The sequence below is a fragment of the Neovison vison genome, chromosome 2 (genome assembly GCF_020171115.1).
Source record: "Neovison vison isolate M4711 chromosome 2, ASM_NN_V1, whole genome shotgun sequence".
NCBI classification, from domain to species: Eukaryota; Metazoa; Chordata; class Mammalia; order Carnivora; family Mustelidae; genus Neogale; species Neogale vison.
The window spans coordinates 182,384,571-182,404,453 of NC_058092.1; the positions used below are offsets into that span (position 1 = coordinate 182,384,571).

Genomic DNA, 19,883 nt, shown 5'->3' on the forward strand with positions numbered 1-19,883 from the left:
GGACTCAATCGCAGGACTCTGAGATCATGACCTGAGCCAAAATCAAGATTTGAGCCACCCAGGAGTCCTAGGACATCTATTTTAATAGTAACTCCAGTTCAAAGAGGTAATTAATATGTCTCCTAAAGAAATGCTCATGAATTTATTCATTCAGTCATTCAATAAATGATTTGCACAAAGTGTCTTCCATGGTAGGTACAATGTGAGGTATAGGACACAGTACTGTGAACAAGATGACAGGAAACCTGCCTCACTGAGCTTTCAGTATGACTGACAAGCAAATAGGCAACAAGGAGACAGTGTGATACAGTTTTCTGCATGATATATAAGTGCTCTGAGTAGGTAGGGCACACATGACTTAACAGAGGGAGAGATGGCTAAACTGAAACCTGACACAGGAGTGACCTAACCAATCAAAGCAAAGCAGAGAAGTGTACAGACATCATAGGGAGCCAGACAGAGGAAGCAGCAGGCATAAAGGTCTGAAGTGGACGGGCAACTGGGTGGTACAGTTGGTTGGTTAAGCATCCAACTCTTGATTTCAGCTTAGGTCATGATCTAGGTCGTGGGATGAAGTCCTGCTCTCCCTCTCTGTCCCTCCCCTACCCCTGCCTGCTCCTCTCGCTCTTAAAAAAAAAAAAAAAAAAAGAAGAAGAGCTGAAAACAGGGCACATTAAGGAGCCAAGGTAGTCCTGTGTGGCAGAAACATGGAATAGTGGGCATGGTGGTGGAGAGAAGATGAAAATGGAGAGACGGGGCGCACATGAAGGGGCTTGTACATAAAGGCCCGGCAATCACAAAAAATGAACTATTGCTACCTATACAAAATGGGCAAATATCAAACTTAATGCAAAGCAAAGAAACCGCACACAAAAGAGGACTCTGATTCCTTTATGTGAAATTCAAAGCCATGAAGAACTAATCAATGATAATAGAGAGCTAAAAATGGGAGAGGATGCTGACTTTAAACAGCAGGGAGCCTGCTTCCCCCTCCCCCTCTGCCTGCCTCTCTGCCTACCTGTGATCTCTCTCTCTGTGTCAAATAAATAAATAAAATCTTTTAAATAAATAAATAAACAAACAGGATGTGAAAAGGGACTTCTGGGGTACCAGAAATGTTCTACATCTTCCTCTGAGCAGTGGTTAAACTGGTTATGCATAGATGAATTTATCAAGTTTATACTTATGATTCATTCACAGTCCCTTAAGCAAATAATGCCTTAATAAATAGGGTAAAAATCAAATGACTGAAAATAATAGTTAAATCTAACAAAGAAATGACTTCATATATTGTAAAATGACCTGGTTATACAGGTCAACAACTTCTAGAGAAAATTAATAAAGAGCTATAATATAAGGGAAAATGTTTTTAATGGAGAGGGATTTGAGTTTTATCATTGTGTAATGTGGATTAAGACCGGCATGTGGATTAATCATAATATTTTCCTTATAGAAAAGTCATATACATATGCATACTACACACAAATCTGTAGTATGCACATATAGTAAATATAATCACCTAATTTAAGATAGTATTACCTACCCTGAGGATAAAATCAGGGTAGAAAAACGCAAAAGACTTCAAGAGCATTAGTAAAGTTTTTGTTTCTTTGTTTTTTTAGAGAGAGAATGAAAGTGAGGGCACACAAGTGGGGAGGTACAGAGGGAGAAGTAGAATCCCAAGCAGGCTCCACACTCAGCACAGAGCCCAGAACAAGGTTCAGCCCCATGACATTTAGATCATGACCCTGGGATCATGACCTGAAGCCAAGAGTCAGACATTTAAGCAACTGAGCCACCCAGGCACCCCTGCTTTTTGGCCAAGTTTTAAGCTAGGTATACATATATGAGTATTTGCTATAGTATTCTTAGACCTTTTTGTACATATTATATATTTTTTTCATAATTAAAAAGAAATCCAGGGACGCCTGGGTGGCGCAGTTGGTTGGACGACTGCCTTCGGCTCAGGGCGTGATCCTGGAGTCCCGGGATCGAGTCCCACATCAGGCTCCCAGCTCCATGGGGAGTCTGCTTTGCTCTCTGACCTTCTCCTCGCTCATGCTCTCTCTCACTGTCTCTCTCTCTCAAATAAATAAATAAAATCTTTAAAAAAAAAAAAAATAAATAAATAAATAAATAAAAGAAATCCACTACCTGTGGTGTGAAGCAATTAAAGGAGTGCTATGGGGATCCAGGCATGAAATGATGGTGACTTATTACTCTAAGGTCTGTGAAGGTGGAGGGAAGAGGACCTCCAGGAGAGAAATGTGGAAGGTAAATCACTAGGATTGAGTAATTAACCAGTGGTAGACATAGGGAAGAGGAGGGTGATAGGTGTCTGCTTGACCAACTAAATGGATGGTGGTGCCATTTATTAAGATGGGGAAACACAGAAAAATGAGCAAGATTTTAGAGAGGGTGAGAGGAAAACGAGTTCAGTTTCTGACAGGGTGACTGAAATGTCTCCAAATGAATTCTCAGAAGCAGTCAAAACTAGAGTCCAAATACAGGAATGAGAAGCGAGTTAAGGATTGACTTGGGAGCCATCAACAAAGAGCTGATGATTGAAATCACAGATTTGGACTGTAAGGGTCTATTTAGCCAGAGCAATTCCATCCAGTTAAACAGTGATTTTGTTGTTTTTGTAGTAAAACTTAAACTAACCCTGCCCCACTCAAGGCGACTTACTTAAAAGCAAGTCGGGGAAATCAGTCCCAGGTAACAAAGCCCAAATACAACGGTGGGTCAGGCCAGGTGGAGACATCCGATCAGTGGGGCGTACATACTGTCTCCCTAGCTACCAAGGAGTGTGGGCCCCGCCTTTTGGGGGCCAATTCTGACCAAGGTGATAGGCTAGTTCAAATATCTACTATACAGTAAATTGTGATTCAATTGGTCACTTGTGTGTGACCTAGCACGACTGTGCAGCTTTCTCTGTGTGTTGCAATCTCATTTGCCACCTGTATGTGGCCAGGCTCAACCACATGGCCCTTGCCCTTTAAAAGTTAGTTGGCAAGGCAGGGAGGGGTCGCCCTCTCTGTCAGCAGCAGCCCCAAATGGTCGGTTTGATTCTCAATGCTTGGAGTGAAATAAAGCTTTGCTTGACCTTCGCTTTGTATCAGTCTCGCTCCTTTGATCACGGACCCAACAGGACAAGACTGCAGAGAGAAAGTTGGGAGTAAGCCTAGAATAGAGTTTAGAGGGAACCTTAGGGACGAGGGAAGGAGTCACAACAGAGACAGAAAGATCAGCCCAAGAGGTTGGAGGAAAAGCAGGAGTGTGTATTTTGGTATCTAAGAGAAAAGAATGTTCCCAGGACACAGGGTTAACAGTGTCAATTTCTGATGCAAACACAAGGAAGATAAGAGCTAAAAAGTAACTGTTGAATTGGCAGCCCAGAGGACTTGGCGGCTATTCCAAGAGTCATTCCCAAGAAAGATGGGGGGAAAGTCAGATTGGGATAAATTGAAAATTGGTGAGGGAAAGTAGAAGTATCAACTGTGAACTTTTTCAGGAAGTTTGGCTCTAAAAGGATGGAGAGAAACAGAAGAGGAACAGGAGAGAGATGGGTCAAGGAAAGATAATTGGTTTGTATTTTTTCAAGCTGAAATACACATAAGCATTTATGTCAAAATTTATGATGATGGAATTTAAATTATGATAAAGAAAAAACAAAAGTATAAATGTATTATCATATGTTGTATAGAGACATATTCAGTTCCCCCAAATGAAGGAAATACAGCCAGGTTCTCATCAAGGAAATCACCTGGTTACAAACATATTTAAGACATGTTAACACTCAAGAGCTAGTAAATAAAGCATAAAATAGGCAAATTTTAAACCAGGAAGCAGCACATTATAGCTAAAGAAAGATGGAAGTTCCATATTATTGGGGGAATTAAAAAAAACCCTACACGGTTGCTCCCCTCCTACCATCCAATGGTGCAAAAACATTCTTGGGCATTGAATGAAAGAGTAAGTGTGAGCATAACATACAAGAAGAAATTAAATTATTATTCAATAGCTTTTTAGTTCTAGATGCTATTCATTTTCATGGGAAATAGGCATTAATAAATACTTACCAGCTTTGGAGTTTTCAGGATGCTTGTCAGGGTGACATTCTAAGGCTCTGACTTTAAATTCTGCCATGATTTGTTCAACCTAAAATAAAAATCGATGTTTAAAATAAGGTATCCAACTTAAATGGCATAAAGGAAGAAGCTGGGCATCATTCCTTCTCAAAACAGCCATATTCAACCCAAATTTTTCTTTTGATCTTAATATTTATATTCTGACTTTTTACTCTAAGAAGTAATTTCCTCTATAATGAAACTCAGAAAGCATCCAATGAAAACTTCTATCCAAATAGTAGTCCATGATAACAATTGAACTTTCTACTGCATTTAGATGATGGCCCAAGGCACCTGTGACTCTAATATATACTTAAATGTCAAAAATGGTCAGATATGTCTATCCTAAGAATACATAAATTTAGATGTGTTCACTCATCTGAGTTCTTTTTTTTTTCATCATCTGAGCTCTTTAGAATACGCTTAGCCATCATTCATTACTCAAGGATGACTGTCTAGTTTATAAATTATCCATTATAAAGTTCCCTCTTTCTGCCTTTGCCCCTCTTTTTTCTTTATTAAAAATTTTGCAAAAAAAAAAAAAAAGAGAGAGAGAGAGAGAGGATTTTGCAATTTTTAAAAAAGGACAGAATTCAAACCTGTTAATTTTGTTACCAAGTAACAGTGTGGCTAGAAGCCTTGGGAAAAGAGAAACTTCATCCCAAACTAACATGAGGCTGGAGAGGCGTTTTTATTTGATTTGCTTTCACTCAGCCCTCTAATCCTTGTTATCATGAATCAGCAAGACTTGTCTTTGTTCATTGTAATTCCAGTGACAGTGGCAGGAGACAACAGTGGTCATATGGCTCAGCAATCTGATTGCTTCGTTTTATTCTTTTTTTAAAAGATTTTATTTATTTATTTGAGAGAGAAAGAATGAGAGAAAGAACACAAGAGGTGGAGAGGGGCAGAGGGAGAGGGAGAAGCAGACCCCCCACTAAGCAGGGAGCCCAATACAGGACCAGGTGAGGGGCTCGATGAAGGGCTCCATGAGGGGCTTTCATACAGGGCTTGATGCAGGCTCCATCCCAGGACCCTGTGATCATGGCCCCAGTGGAAGACAGAAGCTTAACTGACTGAGCCACCCAGGCGCCCCTGATCGCTTTCTTTTAAATCTCATTTCTGCCCATTGGAAGTTACAAACTTGCCTCAAGTTTGTAACTTCCATGTGCCTCAGTTTCCTCATCTTTACATTACACGGTGGATTAAATTAGGGCCTTTAACACAAAGCCTTATCATAGTAAGAGCTCAATGATACCTAAAACCAAAGGTCAGTGGATAGGTAACTAGCCTGAAATCATTTAGCTAGTTGCTAAAAAAGCTGAATTTTTTGTTAACTAAGCAGCTGGACTTAGTTGGACTTATTGGATTCAAATCCAATAATCTTTTTTTTTTTTTAATAAAGATTTTGTGGGGGCGCCTGGGTGGCTCAGTGGGTTAAAGCCTCTGCCTTCAGCTCAGGTCATGATCTCAGGGTCCTGGGATTGAGCCCCGCATCGGGCTCTCTGCTCAGCAGGGAGCCTGCTTCCTCCTCTCTCTCTCTGCCTGCCTCCCTGCCTGCTTGTGCTCTCTGTCAAATAAATAAATAAAATATTTAAAAAAAAAAAAAGATTTTGTGTATTTATTTGACAGACAGAGATTACAAGTAGACAGAGAGGCAGACAGAGAGAGGAAGGGAAGCGGGCTCCCCGCTGGGCAGAGAGCCACATGTGGGGCTTGATTCCAGGACCCTCGGATCATGACCTGAGCTGAAGGCAGAGGCTTTAACCCACTGAGCCACCCAGGCACCCCTCAAATCCAATAATCTTAACTACTGTTTTATATAGTCGAATTCTTCAGACTTAGGGACCTATTATAAGTTCCATATTTACTATCCACTAATCAATGAAAGTAAATTATCTCTTAATTAATTAATTGTGTTTCCTCTCTTTGGGTACTCCCTTTAACCATAAAGCAGTTACCATAAACTGCTCGTGTAACAAAGAAAAGTGAGAATGATGTTTGTTTTTAAATTTTAAAATATTAAAAATTCAAAAGATTCTAAGATAGTAAGCATTTTTTTTTAAAGATCTTATTTATTTATTTGACAGAGAGAGATTACAAGTAGGCAGAGAGGCAGGCAGAGAGAGAGAGGAGGAAGCAGGCTCCCTGCTGAGCAGAGAGCCCGATGTGGGACTCGATCCCAGGACCCTGAGATCATGACCTGAGCCGAAGGCAGCGGCTCAACCCACTGAGCCACCCTTTAGGTTACTTATGAATATTCACAATCTCTCTTTGAAAAAATTTATATCAATACAGAACAAAAAGTAAAAGTCCCTTTACTCTTCATCCCCCCAGGATAACATTCCTCCTTCAAGACTTTTTTTTACATACTTATACACATATTTATGTATATATATTGGAGGATTTTAATAAGCTAAATAGATAAATTATACCTATGTATCAAAGGTAGAAAATTGGGGTGGGGGGTGTTGTTGTTATTGTTTTATTTTTTCCTTCCTATCCCATTAGAAAACATCCTAGTAACAGTCCATGGAAGCAAATGAATAAAAACGGTTAATTCTCAAAAGTGCTAATGTACGTGATTATTAGTTTCTTCTTTATATTTTCTTTACTTTGCCAATTTTATATTTTAAAAAATTAAGAATACTCTATATCTGTCTTTCGTTACTCTTTATAGTTTTAGTGTCACAAAATTTATCAAAGCCACCTATGTAGGGCTGGTTCTGAGTAAACTAATGAGTACAGTGTGTCAGTTTGTCTTGAGAATGTTCTATTTATCTCCTAGCATCCCCACCCCATGTGCCAACCACAGCCTCTGGACCACTGAGGCTCTCATTTCAAGGTCCACTGAGTCCTGCCTTCCTGACCCAATGCTCAATGGTCTGGAAAACTGCTGGTTATGCTGGCCAAAAAACGTATAAACAATGTTCAACTTTACTCAAAATCAAATAAATCAAAACATCCAGGGCATAATAATGACCTGTGTCACTCAGGCTGCAAAGAAATGAACACTTTCCTGCTCTCCCAGTAAGGATGCAAATTTCCTAGAAATAAATAAATATATATATATTTAATACATGTATAATAAAAATATATACATATATATGTATATCTGTATATGAAAAGCCTATAATTTTTTCACTGTTTGCTATAACAATTCCAATTCTAGGAATTTGTCTAAGGAGATAGAGGTGGGAAAATTATTTAGTTATAAGAAGGTTCAATGAATAAAATATTATAAATTTCAAACAAAACCTTATGTGTCCAGTAGTAAAAGGTTAAAATTAATTAAAATATTGTTATAGGCTAAAATATGTTGCAGTCATTAAAAAATCATCTTGTAGTAGAAGACTTTCAATAATCTGAGAAAAATTATGTAACGTATTTCTATGAGGAAATGTAAACTACAAAGCATTATATGCAGCATAAAACCATAGTGTTTTACCTTAAAAGGGATTATGTTATGTGTGTGTGTGTGTGTGTGTGTGTGTGTGTGTAGATACATTTATATGACAGAGAGAGAAAGAGAGAGAGAGCACAAGCAGGGGGAGCAGCAGACAGAGGGAGAAGCAGCTCCCTGCTGAGCAAGGGGCTCAATACAGGGCTTAATTCCAGGAGGCTGGGATTGTGACCTAAGCTGAAGGCAGAAGCTTAACTGACTGAGCCACCCAAGTACCCCAAGCTAAGATTTACTGAGACTTACTATATGCCAGACACTACTCTAAGCACTATGCATATAATATCTTATTTAATTCCCACAATTACTCAATGAAGGGAGTACTATTTTTTATTTTATTTATTTATTATATTATATATTTTTATTTTTTTTTAAGATTTTATTTATTTGACAGAGAGAGATCACAAGTGGGCAAAGAGGCAAGGAGAGAGAGAGAGAGAGAGGAGGAAGCAGGCTCCCTGCAGAGCAGAGAGCCCAATGTGGGACTCGATCCCAGGACCCTGAGATCATGACTTGGGCTGAAGGCAGAGGCTTAACCCATATTATTATATTTTATTTTATTTTTCCCATTTTACAGATTAGAAAACCAAGAAATAGAAAAGTTAAGTAACTGTCCCAAGGCCACACACATAGTAGCACAGCCAGTATTTGAATGAAGGTAGTCTGACACTAAATATGTATGGAAATGCACTTACAAATATGTACACATGGGAAACCTAGGCGGCGGGGTCAGTTAAGCATCCAACCCTTGATTTCAGCTCAGGTCCGGATCTCAGGGTCATTGTTTTGACCCCATGCTCAGCAAGAAGTCTACGTCTCCCCCACTCTCCCTGTGCTCCTCCCCCAACTCATGTGCATGTTCTCTCACTCTCTCTCCCTCTTCCTCTCTCTCTCTCAAGTAAATAAATCTTTTAAAATATATTTACACATATGTGCGTGAACTTACATAACACATAAATAGGGACACCTGGGTGGTTCAGTCAGTTAAGTGTATGACTCTTGGTTTCTGCTCAGGTCATGATCTCGGGGTGATGAGATCAAGCCCCACCTCGGGGTCCATGTGCAGCATGTAGTCTGCTTGAGTTTTTCTCTCTCCTTCTCCCTCTGCCCCTCCTCCCTTCCTCTCTCTCTAAAATAAATAAATAGATCTTTTTAAAAAACATAAATACAGCGCATGTGCACACATGCATATGGCATACTCCCAGATTTTAAGCATTAGGTTAACATTTTTCTCCATTGTGTCTTTCTACTTCACATTTCTTTATTGAAAATAGATTAGTTTTGGGGCGCCTGGGTGGCTCAGTGGGTTAAGCCGCTGCCTTCGGCTCAGGTCATGATCCCAAGGGTCCTGGGATGGAGTCCCTCGTCGGGCTCTCTGCTCAGCAGGGAGCTTGCTCCCCCCCCCCCCCGCCTGTCTCTCTGCCTGCATGTGATCTCTCTGTCAAATAAATAAATAAAATCTTTAAAAAAATAAAAAATTTTTAAAAAAGAAGAAAATAGATTAGTTTTAGAAATGAAGTTTCGAAACTTTAAAAATGTACCTTTTCTATAGCGTATTAGCACAATCTGTGGATCTGTGTCAGGAAATACTCTATTGTGCAATAGGCACTAATCTGATTCCCGCTTGGATGGATCTTCTCCACATTTCCCTGGCCACACAAATGCCCTCTGTCTCTCCCACCATGTGTCTAAATTTTGACCTAGGAAGATCACTTCAACCTTCATCTCTTCTCCGAAATTTTTTCAGGTAGACTTCCTTTAATTCCTGTTGCACTTATAAATAGTACCACACAGCACAGTATTTATTTTTTCTTAAATTGTTTCCTTTGTATTAGCTTTGCCTCCTCGGCTGACTGCAAGTGTCTTACACACGTGCACTATTTCTCACCTTTTCATTCTGTTTTGTTTTACCCCCATTGCTTCCAGTACTGGCAAGATGCCAAGTGTTCAATAAATACTTGATTATTGACTGACAGAAGTTCTTTAAATAACATGATTATAGCATAAGAGGAGCTTCTGGAAATTGTGATTTAGTCATTAAAAGAATGAATTGATTCTAGTGATGGGAATTGATATGCTATAGAAAAGAGAAGGCTCATTTTAATAAGTGAGGTAATTAGTATCCATCATTTCAGTTCACTTATGTGACACTGGATTTTTCCCATAAAACTCCAAATATTAATGATATCCCTGAAATAAATCCTATGAGATGATCCTACATCATTCTAATCAAATGATAATTAAAACGTAAGCCAGAGAAACAATTTGAGCCACAAAATATATAATGGTAGTATTGTGTTATAATACAGAAAAATTCAATAACTATTAATTCATAGGGACAAAAACAGCTGAATAAATAAATATGGGAAAAAGGATAACTTTTCTTTATGGAAGAATTCTTAGTAATAAATGTAAAATGAATGAGGAAAATAGAAAGTCACCATGGGCAAACACTATAGTGGTAAGTAATTGTTACAGGGAAGATCCACAAGGGGCACCTGAGTGGCTCACATAGCTGGGCGTCTGCCTTCTGCTTGAGTCATGATCCTGGGGTTCTGGGATCGAATCCCACATTGGGCTCCCTGTTCCCTCTCTGTCTGCTGTTCCCCCTGCTTGTGCTCTCTTGTTCTCTTTTTCTCAAATAAATAAATAAAATCTTTTTTTAAAAATCCAGCAAACAATGCTAAAAGCCTGAGAGACACACTATAGTCTCAAAAAATCACCACCAAAAATATTTGTTAATTACAAAAGGGGAACCAGTGCCTCTACAATGCAAGATCCTGGTAGAAAAAAACTGACAGATATCACCTTAACCATGTGTTCAGGTCAATAAGACATAACAGCATCATGTAGCCCTGATGTGATACACTGAAAAAAGTATAACATGGCTTCAGCAGTGTTCTTTCCAAAAACACATAACCTCAGTCTAATCAAGAGAAAATCTAAAACAAAACAAAATTGAGAGACATTCTACAAAATAACATTACTTTTCAAAGTGTCGAGGTCATGAAAGATAAGAAAGGGATGAGAAACTGTCACAGTGGAGGAAACCAAGGGAACAAGACAACTGACTGTAATAAAGAATTTTGGCTTGGATCTTGGAAGAAAAAAAGCCATTAGTAGAAAAACTGATGAAATTAGAATGGAAACTATCCTTAGATTAGCAGTTAACTAACTCTGGCCCAAAGGCCAAATCTGGCCTGTCACCTGTTAAATACAGTTTTATTGGAAGATAGCCATAGTCATTCATTTCACATATTACCCGTGGCTACTTTCTTGCACTGGCAGAGCTGAGTAGCTGTGACAGAGACCATAAGTCCTGCAAAATTTAAAATATTTGCTAGCTCAAAAGAGGAGGGAGGTGTCTGGGTGGCTCAGTCAGTTGAGTATCATTCTCTTGATCTCTGCTCAAGTCTTGATCTCGAGGTCATGAGTTCAAGCCCTACATTGGGCTCCACACTGGGCATGGAGCCTACTTTTCAAAAATAATAAAATAAGGGGCGCCTGGGTGGCTCAGTGGGTTAGGCCACTGCCTTCAGCTCAGGTCATGATCTCAGGGTCCTGGGATCAAGCCCCGCATCGGGCTCTCTGCTCAGCGGGGAGCCTGCTTCCTCCTCTCTCTGTGCCTGCCTCTCTGCCTGCTTGTCATCTCTCTCTGTCAAATAAATAAATAAAATCTTTTAAAAAAATAATAATAATAATAAAATAAAATAAAATAAAGTAAAATGTTTGCTATCTCAGGGACAGCACCAGGGTGAGACAAGCAGGATGCTTAGGTTTAAGGAGGTTCTCTCTCTCTCTCTCTCTCCCTCTCTTAGGTTTCTGCACTTGCATGACCGTGAGAGTGCATCCTTAAATTTTGTATCTTGGGTGGCTCAGTTGGTTAAGAGCTGCCTTCAGCTCAGGTCCTGATCCCAGGTTCCTGCTCAGCAGGTAACCTGCTTCTCCCTCTGCCTGCTCTGCCTGCCACTCCCCCTGCTTTTGCTGCCCACCCCCTCTTTCTTTCTCTTTCTCCGGCAAATAAATAAATAAAATCTTTGGGGAAAAAAAAAAAACTTAAAAAAAGAACTTGAAAAAAAAGTTTGTGTCCTAAGTGCCCTTCTTGCTTCACTCCAGTCCTGACTGTCTATCCATTCTTTAAAAAAAAAAAAAAAAAAAGCCTGTTGGTCCCTGGTTAAGTTAATACTTTTGTACCAATGTTAATTTTCTGATTTGCATAATTTTACTGTGCACAATAATTGTAAATATAATGTTTACACCAAGGGAAACCAGATTCAGTGTATATAGAAATTCTGTGTTATTTTTGCAACTTTTCTGTAAATCAAAAATTATTCAAATATGTGGAGCACAGAGGACTGTTAGAGCAGTGAAACTACTCTGTAAGATAAATGGTATTATACGTTGTCCAAACCTATAGAATGTACAAACCCAAGGGTGGACCATAATTCAAACTAACGTGTCAATGTAGGTTCATCATTGTAACAAGTGAACTATTCTAGTGGAGATATTGATAACAAGTGGAGATGGGCGTCTATGCATGAAGGGAGGGAAGGAAGTATAGGGGAAAGCTCTATACCTTCCCCTCAATTTTGCTATAAATCTAAAACTGTTCTTAAAAAGTATTAATAATCGGGCGCCTGGGTGGCTCAGTGGGTTAAGCCGCTGCCTTCGGCTCAGGTCATGATTTCAGGGTCCTGGGATCGAGTCCCGCATCGGGCTCTCTGCTCAGCAGGGAGCCTGCTTCCTCCTCTCTCTCTCTCTCTGCCTGCTTCTCTGCCTACTTGTAATCTCTCTCTGTCAAATAAATAAATAAAATATTAAAAAAAAAAAAAGTATTAACAATCATTTGGGGTTGGGGGGTGCCTGGGTGTCTCAGTTGGTTAAGTGCCTTCAGCTCAGGTGGTGATCTTGGGGTCCTGGGAGGGAGCCCCATATCCAGCTCCCTGCTCAGTGGGGAGTCTGCTTTTCACTCTTCCACTGCCTTTCCCCTACTCCTCCTTGTGTTCTCTCCTTCTCTCTCTCTCTATCTCAAATAAAGAAATAATATCTTTAGGGCATGACTGGGTGGCTCAGTCAGTTAAGCATCTACTTTTGGCTCTGGTCATGATCCCACAGTCCTGGGATCAAACCCCATACCCTGGGATTAAAGCCCACATCTGCTTCCCTGCTCGGCAGGGAGCCTGCTTCTCCCTCTGTCTGCTGTTCCCCCCTGGTTGTGGTCTCTCTCTCTCTCTCCCTGACAAATAAATAAATAAAATCTTTTTTAAAAATTTTTTAAAAAAGAAAAAATCATTTTGGAGGGTGCCTGGCTGGTTCAGTTAGTGGAATGTCGGACTCTCCCACATTGTGTGTAAATATTACTTAAAAATAAAAAATTTTTTTAAAAAGATATCATTTTGGGGCACCTGACTAGCTCAGTTGGTAGAGCATATGACTCTTGATCTTGGGGTCCTAAGTTCAAGTCCCAGATTAAACATAGAACTTACTCAAAAATTTTTTTTAAAAAGGAAAAACTTTTTCAAAATAAAACATTTAAGGGGCGCCTGGGTGGCTCAGTGGGTGAAAGCCTCTGCCTTCAACTCGGGTCATGATCCCAGGGTCCTGGGATCGAGCCCCACATCAGGCTGTCTGCTCAGCAGGGAGCCTGCTTCCCTTCCTCTCTCTCTGCCTGCCTCTTTGTCTACTTGTGATCTCTGTCTGTCAAATAAATAAATTTTAAAAAAATTAAAAAATAAAATAAAACATTTTAAAAAATGTCAATTATGGAGTAGTCTAACTTACAAAGTTCCAAGTGTATAGTATTACTATGAGGCCAAAGCAATGCTCATACCCACGCCCACGCCCACAATGTGCCAGGCACTATTCTAAGGACTTTATTTATCATGTCTCATTTAATCTCCACAACAACTCTATGAGGTGGGTACTATTATTATCCCCATTTGCAGATTAGGAAACAAAGGCAGAGAAAAGCTAAACCATTTCCCAAGATCACATAGCTAGTAAATGGTAAGAAAAAAATAGGTGTTTCCATTTATCTATCAAGTTTATGCTCAATTTTCAAGTCTGTGAAATCTTGAAATCAGGATGTCTTCTTATCAATACTACTGAAATGGTAACCAAATATCAAAAAATCAAGTAAGGTATAAACCACAGAGGATGCCTTACACACTAGTGGTGTGTATATTAATAAGGACTTTAGAAGATTTCATAACATGTGTCTTTTGTGTAAAATCTGATTCAAGGCAAAAAAGCTGACTAACTTGGAATCAACCTTCAGTAAATGTTTTTGAAATGAGGGTATGTTGTTTTCCACTCAACACTGTGGAAATCGTCCCAGGGTTTATATATGTCATTTCATTAATTTTCAATGGAAGCTTTAAATTTTAAGAATTATATACTAAAGCAAAAGAATTATATGTGTGTGTGTCAACACAGTTGTTATAAATAGAATCAAAATATAAGTTGCATAAGTTGCTTTGAAATGATAATTGGTAAATTGCTTTTGAGTATGAATAGTTCTGGTCAACTTTTTAAAGTATCATATCAAGGAATATTTAAAGTAAAAGAAATCCATCCACTACAAATCAACTAAAAGAAATGTCACACTTAATACTCAAAAAATGGAATTAAAATATTTTCAGAGGTGCCTGGCTGGCTCAGTCAGTAGAGCATGTGAGTCTTGATCTTGGGGTTGTGAGTTCAAGCCCCACACTGGGTGTGGAGATTACTTACAAATAAGAAAAATTAAATATTTTTAAATGGGAAAGATATATATGAAAACAAGGGGAAAGATACATATAAAAAGAATTGACAAAATTGTGACAGATCATTTTATTTTTATTATTTTTTTAAAGGAACTGTCTTTAAAGATTTTATTTATTTATTTGACAGACAGAGATCACAAGTAGGCAGAGAGGCAGGCAGAGAGAGAGAGGAAGGGAAACAGGCTCCCCGCTGAGCAGAGAGCCTGACACGGGCTCCATCCCAGGACCCTGAGATCATGACCTGAGCCGAAGGCAGCGGCTTAACCCACTGAGCCACCCAGACGCCCCGACAGATCATTTTAAATAAATGATTGTAATCTAATCATGGTATGTCATTTGCAGAATCAGTAAAGAAGGAATGGCAAGACAATGCTTTTATTCTCCTTTTAATATATGCTACAGTACATACAGGGAAGTTTGACTATAACTGGTAACAAACTTGCTAGCTATAATGAAAGAGACTGTCATCAACATTATAAATAATAGGATTATTTTTTTCAGTCTATTCAAAACTTATCCTCCTTTTCCTTCTTTGTAGACTGAGGAAACAATAACATAACTACAAAAGACTGACTAAAAGGGTGTAGATATTTATTATGGGGATATAATCACCTTCACTTCATAACTTAGAATAACAATATTTCTTTAAATCCAATTTGTGAAGCTTATCAAGTTAAATTATGTTCCTTTGATTTTAAAAAGCTCCTTCAAAAACTATTTGGCAATAGCATAATTCATAACAAAGGTGGTAAAAATGTCAATAAGCTTTCTCAATTGCTATTAAGTAAACCACCACTAAAGTAAACAAGAGTGACATATTACCCTAAAGGAGAAATATACAGCTAAAGGAGTATTATAACCTGGTGTGTGCATGCGTGTGTGAAGTGTGTGTGTGTGTGTGTGTGTGTGTAACTACAAGATACATAAGGTAACTCCCTCAGTGTGATGAAGATAGAGATTTTAATCCTTTAGTCCAACATCACATTTTATCTTCCAAACAAAATTAAGCATATTTTATTACTAAACTCCAGCCTTATGAAACAAAGATAAATAGAAAAGAATTTTGCTTTAAAATATTTTGATATTAATAGCTATATTTTAGCAAAAAAATCTTAATAATTATTATATAAAATATAATATATTTAATAATATGTTGAAAGGTACTTCCTATTCATCTCAATGGTATTTAAAACATTGAAAAACTAGGAATAAATGAAGTATTTAACAATAAGGGAACAATCAATTGTGATACAACAATAAAATGAAATGCGCAACATTAAAATATGTATGAAGAGTGTTTAATAATATGGAGAAATCCCTGAGTGGGTAAAAAGCAGGAATCAACAAGTAAATATATAGTATCTTCCCAAACATATCTCCAAAAAATATACATAAGAAAAAGACTAAAGATTAATAAATCACATATTAATAGCATTATTCCTGGGAAGTAGAATTATAAATGAGTTTTCCATAATTTAAAAAACTTTTACTGCCTTCAAAACATTTTTTATGTCCTTTAAAAATATTATTTTATTGTAGATCCAGTGAATAACTACAGAGCTTTTCACATATTTTGTTTCAGAAGCCACCCTTTTAAGTAATTTCTTGGACATGATTTACAATGTTAATATAAAAGGATGTTTCTTGGTTTATATAATTTAACTGCTCGTGTAAAAGTACATATTTTAATAAAACATTTTAAAAACACTAATTACTAGAAAATTACATTTCATCTAAATTTTAGTATAAATTACCATAATGAAGATACAACTTAGGTATTCTGTTAAACACTGCCAAGAGCATTACAATAAAATTTCAAATACATATTTTTAGTGTATTTGAAATAGAGTCTATGGCCATGTGCCAGAATACACAAATTCAGTCAGTCAGAAACCTCTAAAAATCACAAAAGGACACTACCCCACTAAAGACCCAAGATTTAAATCCTCAACTTTCTCTAAGTCAAATGTGCTTTAAAAGAATATAAGATTAGGTTTTTAGGCAATTTGACTAAAAGTTCAAAGTTACCACCTTAAATAAAAACTTGAAAAAGAAGAGCATTATCCACAGTCTTACCGAAGACAGTTCATCACATCCCAGCAGCATGTAGAAATCTTCAGTGTCTTCTGAACTGTAATTTAGTATTGCATCCATTTCAATTACTAAATCAGCTTCTTTTCCCTCTGAAACAAGAGACAGAATAAGCTGTGAATTAATTGGAAAAGCCTTTTTAGATCTTGTTTTCAGCCGCACGTTCCAAATGGCAATAATGAGATCTGAGGCTGGTCACAGTCAGTACACCAGATGTCACCATAGACCTTTGTAAACTCTACCTTTCATTGGCTGTTTGTGGAAGAGAAAAGAATAGGCCACGTGCCGAGCTGTTGCAAAGCTGCCTGGGATCTGTAGTTTGAGTTTACAGTAAGTAATGCACTTGAACCATTCATTTTATGGGTTGACAAAGACTAACTATTTTTACATACTCCCCAAATTACCCATTTCTCCATTCCCTATGTATTTTTATCTTTTTTCCTTTTGTTTTAAGAGATAGAAGAAAATTTGAAGCAATATAATCAAACTCCCAGAATTGTTAAATCTGAGTAGGGGGCATTTTTTGAGTGTTTAAAATATTTCATAATCTTTTAAATAGTTTGGGAGTAAAAGGAAAATAGACTAGGAGAGCAAATTTTCAATCACTTGGTAATTTATTCATTCAGCAAGGATTTATTGAGAATGTGATTTGTGCCCAGTGTGACTATGGGAAAAGGTGTGGTAAGTCAGTCAGTCAGTTCTTTTACTTTATTTAAAGATTTTATTTATTTGACAGAGAAAGAGCACAGACAGGGAGAGCATCGGGCAGAGGGTGAGGGAGAAGCAGGCTCCTCACTGAGAGTCTCGATCCCAGGACCCTGACATCAGGGTCTGAAGGCAGATGCTTAACCAACTGAGCCACTCAGACGCACCAGTCACTTCTTCAGGAGCTTACATTCTGATGGAGGGAGACAGACAAGAAACATGCAGACAAACAAGATCAATTAAAATAGTGATTTAGGGCGCCTGGGTGGCTCAGTGGGTTAAGCCGCTGCCTTCAGCTCGGGTCATAATCTCAGGGTCCTGGGATCGAGACCCGCATCGGGCTCTCTGCTCAGTGGGGAGCCTGCTTCCCTCTCTCTCTCTCTGCCTGCCTCTCCATCTACTTGTGATTTCTCTCTGTCAAATAAATAAATAAAATCTTAAAAAAAATAAAATAGTGATTTATACTCTGCAGGAAATAAAACAGGACAGGGAGAGGAGAACTGTATGCTGACGAGGTTTGTTTCGCTGTAGCCTTCCTCCTGAGCTCTCTCCAGGCTCATGCGTCTGGCCCAAGGTGGGTTTAGGGAACATGTTTCAGCTCGATCTGGCCCTAGGATGATTTGTAGATCAGATCTCTAGGATTTAGAGAAGAAGGTGAGTGGTTACAGATGCAACATTTTAACCACCTTACCCCTTTAAACATTATCACCTTGAAAAAAGAAATGGTTTCTTTGAGCTCACCTATATACATCTTCTTTAAGGTTTATTTTGGAAAATAAATAAAATGCCGAAGCACCATTTTTACAAAGTCTTCGTTATATATCCTCTCTTACTACGTTTCTGTGTGGAATTTGTTTTTAAAAAGTGTAGTTATTTTTGTTCTGGGGAATTTACATCCCTTGGGGTATTCGGAGGCCTACTTGGGTATCACAAAATACTGACCAGAAGAACTGACAAATGGCCTTAAAATGATGGGAAGTTGCTGCTATGGAAAATAGGGTGGCAAGTCCTCTCTCTTCCTGCCTCTTTGCCTACTTGTGATCTCTGTCTGTCAAATAAATATATAAGATCTTAAAAAAATAAAATAAAATAAAAAACCAAATTATGTAGAAACATCAATAATGCCTGAGTGATGTTCACCATCTAATTTTTCGTGAAAAAACGGTTAGAAACCAGTATGTACTATGTCAAAATTCACTGACCATGAAGACTGTACATGTCACTGGGTCAAAGTTATATCTCAATTTAAAACCTAAAAACATGTAAATTTTTTAAAATATATATGGTACAATGCCAGTTTTATAAATATATGTTATGTGTATTTACAAAATATGAAAATGCATATATACCAAAACAGACCAATTATCACTAGATAATAGGGTCACAAGTGGTTTACATTTTATTCTTTTTACTCATCTACATTTGCTAAGATAAACATGTATTATTCTTGCAATAAAAAAGGAGCAATAAAAAACAAGTCAGTAAAAACTGCAAAATGACAAACAGCACACAGCTATTTATGGCCTTAATAGAGATGATAACTCGGAAGGTTTATTCTTTGTTTGGTTTAGTTTGGTTTGTTGTACATCCTAGTGCGGCTGTGTAATTAACCAGTTTACTCATCCTGGGAAGCTAACATTGTGCTGTACAGTTGACAAAGAAGAATAAAATGAATGCACCCATCACGGGGCTTCCCCTCTCACAGGTGTCTCAGCTACTATCTTTTCTGATTGGTAAGTTATAAGAATCATAATGCAAGGTAAACAACGCCAAACCCTGTTCCTTGTTCCTAAATGATGTTTACACTTCAGAACTTCTTCTTTTTTTTTTTAATACTTCAGAACTTCTTTTAAGGGTAAAGTATTGCATTGCTTTATCTACACTAAAGTTGTGATCAAAAATAGAAAAATGGCAAGAATATGCCATATACTGTATAGAATATATCATATACCATAGACCTGAACAAAAACCAACTTTAAATTTCACCAAATGACAATCCAAAATGATAAAATAAGTTTGGGTCCATATATGTATATATAACATGCAATTAGAGTATATATATTATATATAAATTAATCAAATGCCTAAATGTAACACTTTCATTATTTGCTAATATACAAAATGATCAAACGACTTCACAATATTTAACTTTTAAGATTTACTTTAACCTACATGTTTCAAATCATACATTATGAAAAATGTATTGTGAGTTTATAAGAATAAGGCATCTACCTTTTATTCTTTTTTTTTAAGATTTTATTTATTTCACAGAGGGAGATCACATGCAGGCAGAGAGAGGGGGAAGCAGACTCCCCGCTGAGCAGAGAGCCCTACTCGGGGCTCGATCCCAGGACCCGGAGATCAGGACCTGAGCCGAAGGCAGAGGCTTTAACCCACTGAGCCACCCAGGCACCCCTCATTACATATTTTAATAAATAGATGCAGCCTTTAAGGGGTATTGTTCAGAAAAGGCAATAATACAAGACAAACAGATGCTTTGAGAAAAGTTGGTGTGCCACTTATTTATTTCTATTCTTCCCCCAAAATAAACTTCCAAACCTGCTGTGGCATCTATTTGAAAGGTATATTTTTAATCTTCATTGGGGCTTTTTTCCCCAATAAATGTAACAAAAATCACGTTGGGTCCTCTGGCTACTATTTATAGAAATGATAAAGTTAGAACCATTCCTCCTTGTGCCAAAATAAATTACATATAACCAAATTACTCAGAAG

The 19,883-nt window shown here is 37.8% G+C and overlaps 1 protein-coding gene across 1 annotated transcript in view; it reads right to left on the minus strand.

The window, feature by feature from the left end:
* The window catches only part of DNAJC12 (DnaJ heat shock protein family (Hsp40) member C12), a 40,652-nt gene extending 23,982 nt beyond the window's left edge, over window positions 1-16,670 (minus strand). Inside the window, exons 1-2 of the mRNA XM_044239624.1 lie at window positions 16,431-16,670; window positions 4,083-4,161 (exon numbers count right to left, since the gene is read on the minus strand). Coding sequence (XP_044095559.1) covers window positions 4,083-4,161; window positions 16,431-16,508 — 157 coding nt within the window. The 5' untranslated portion in view covers window positions 16,509-16,670. The remainder of the gene's footprint in view (window positions 1-4,082; window positions 4,162-16,430) is intronic.
* Window positions 16,671-19,883: the final 3,213 nt, after the last annotated feature.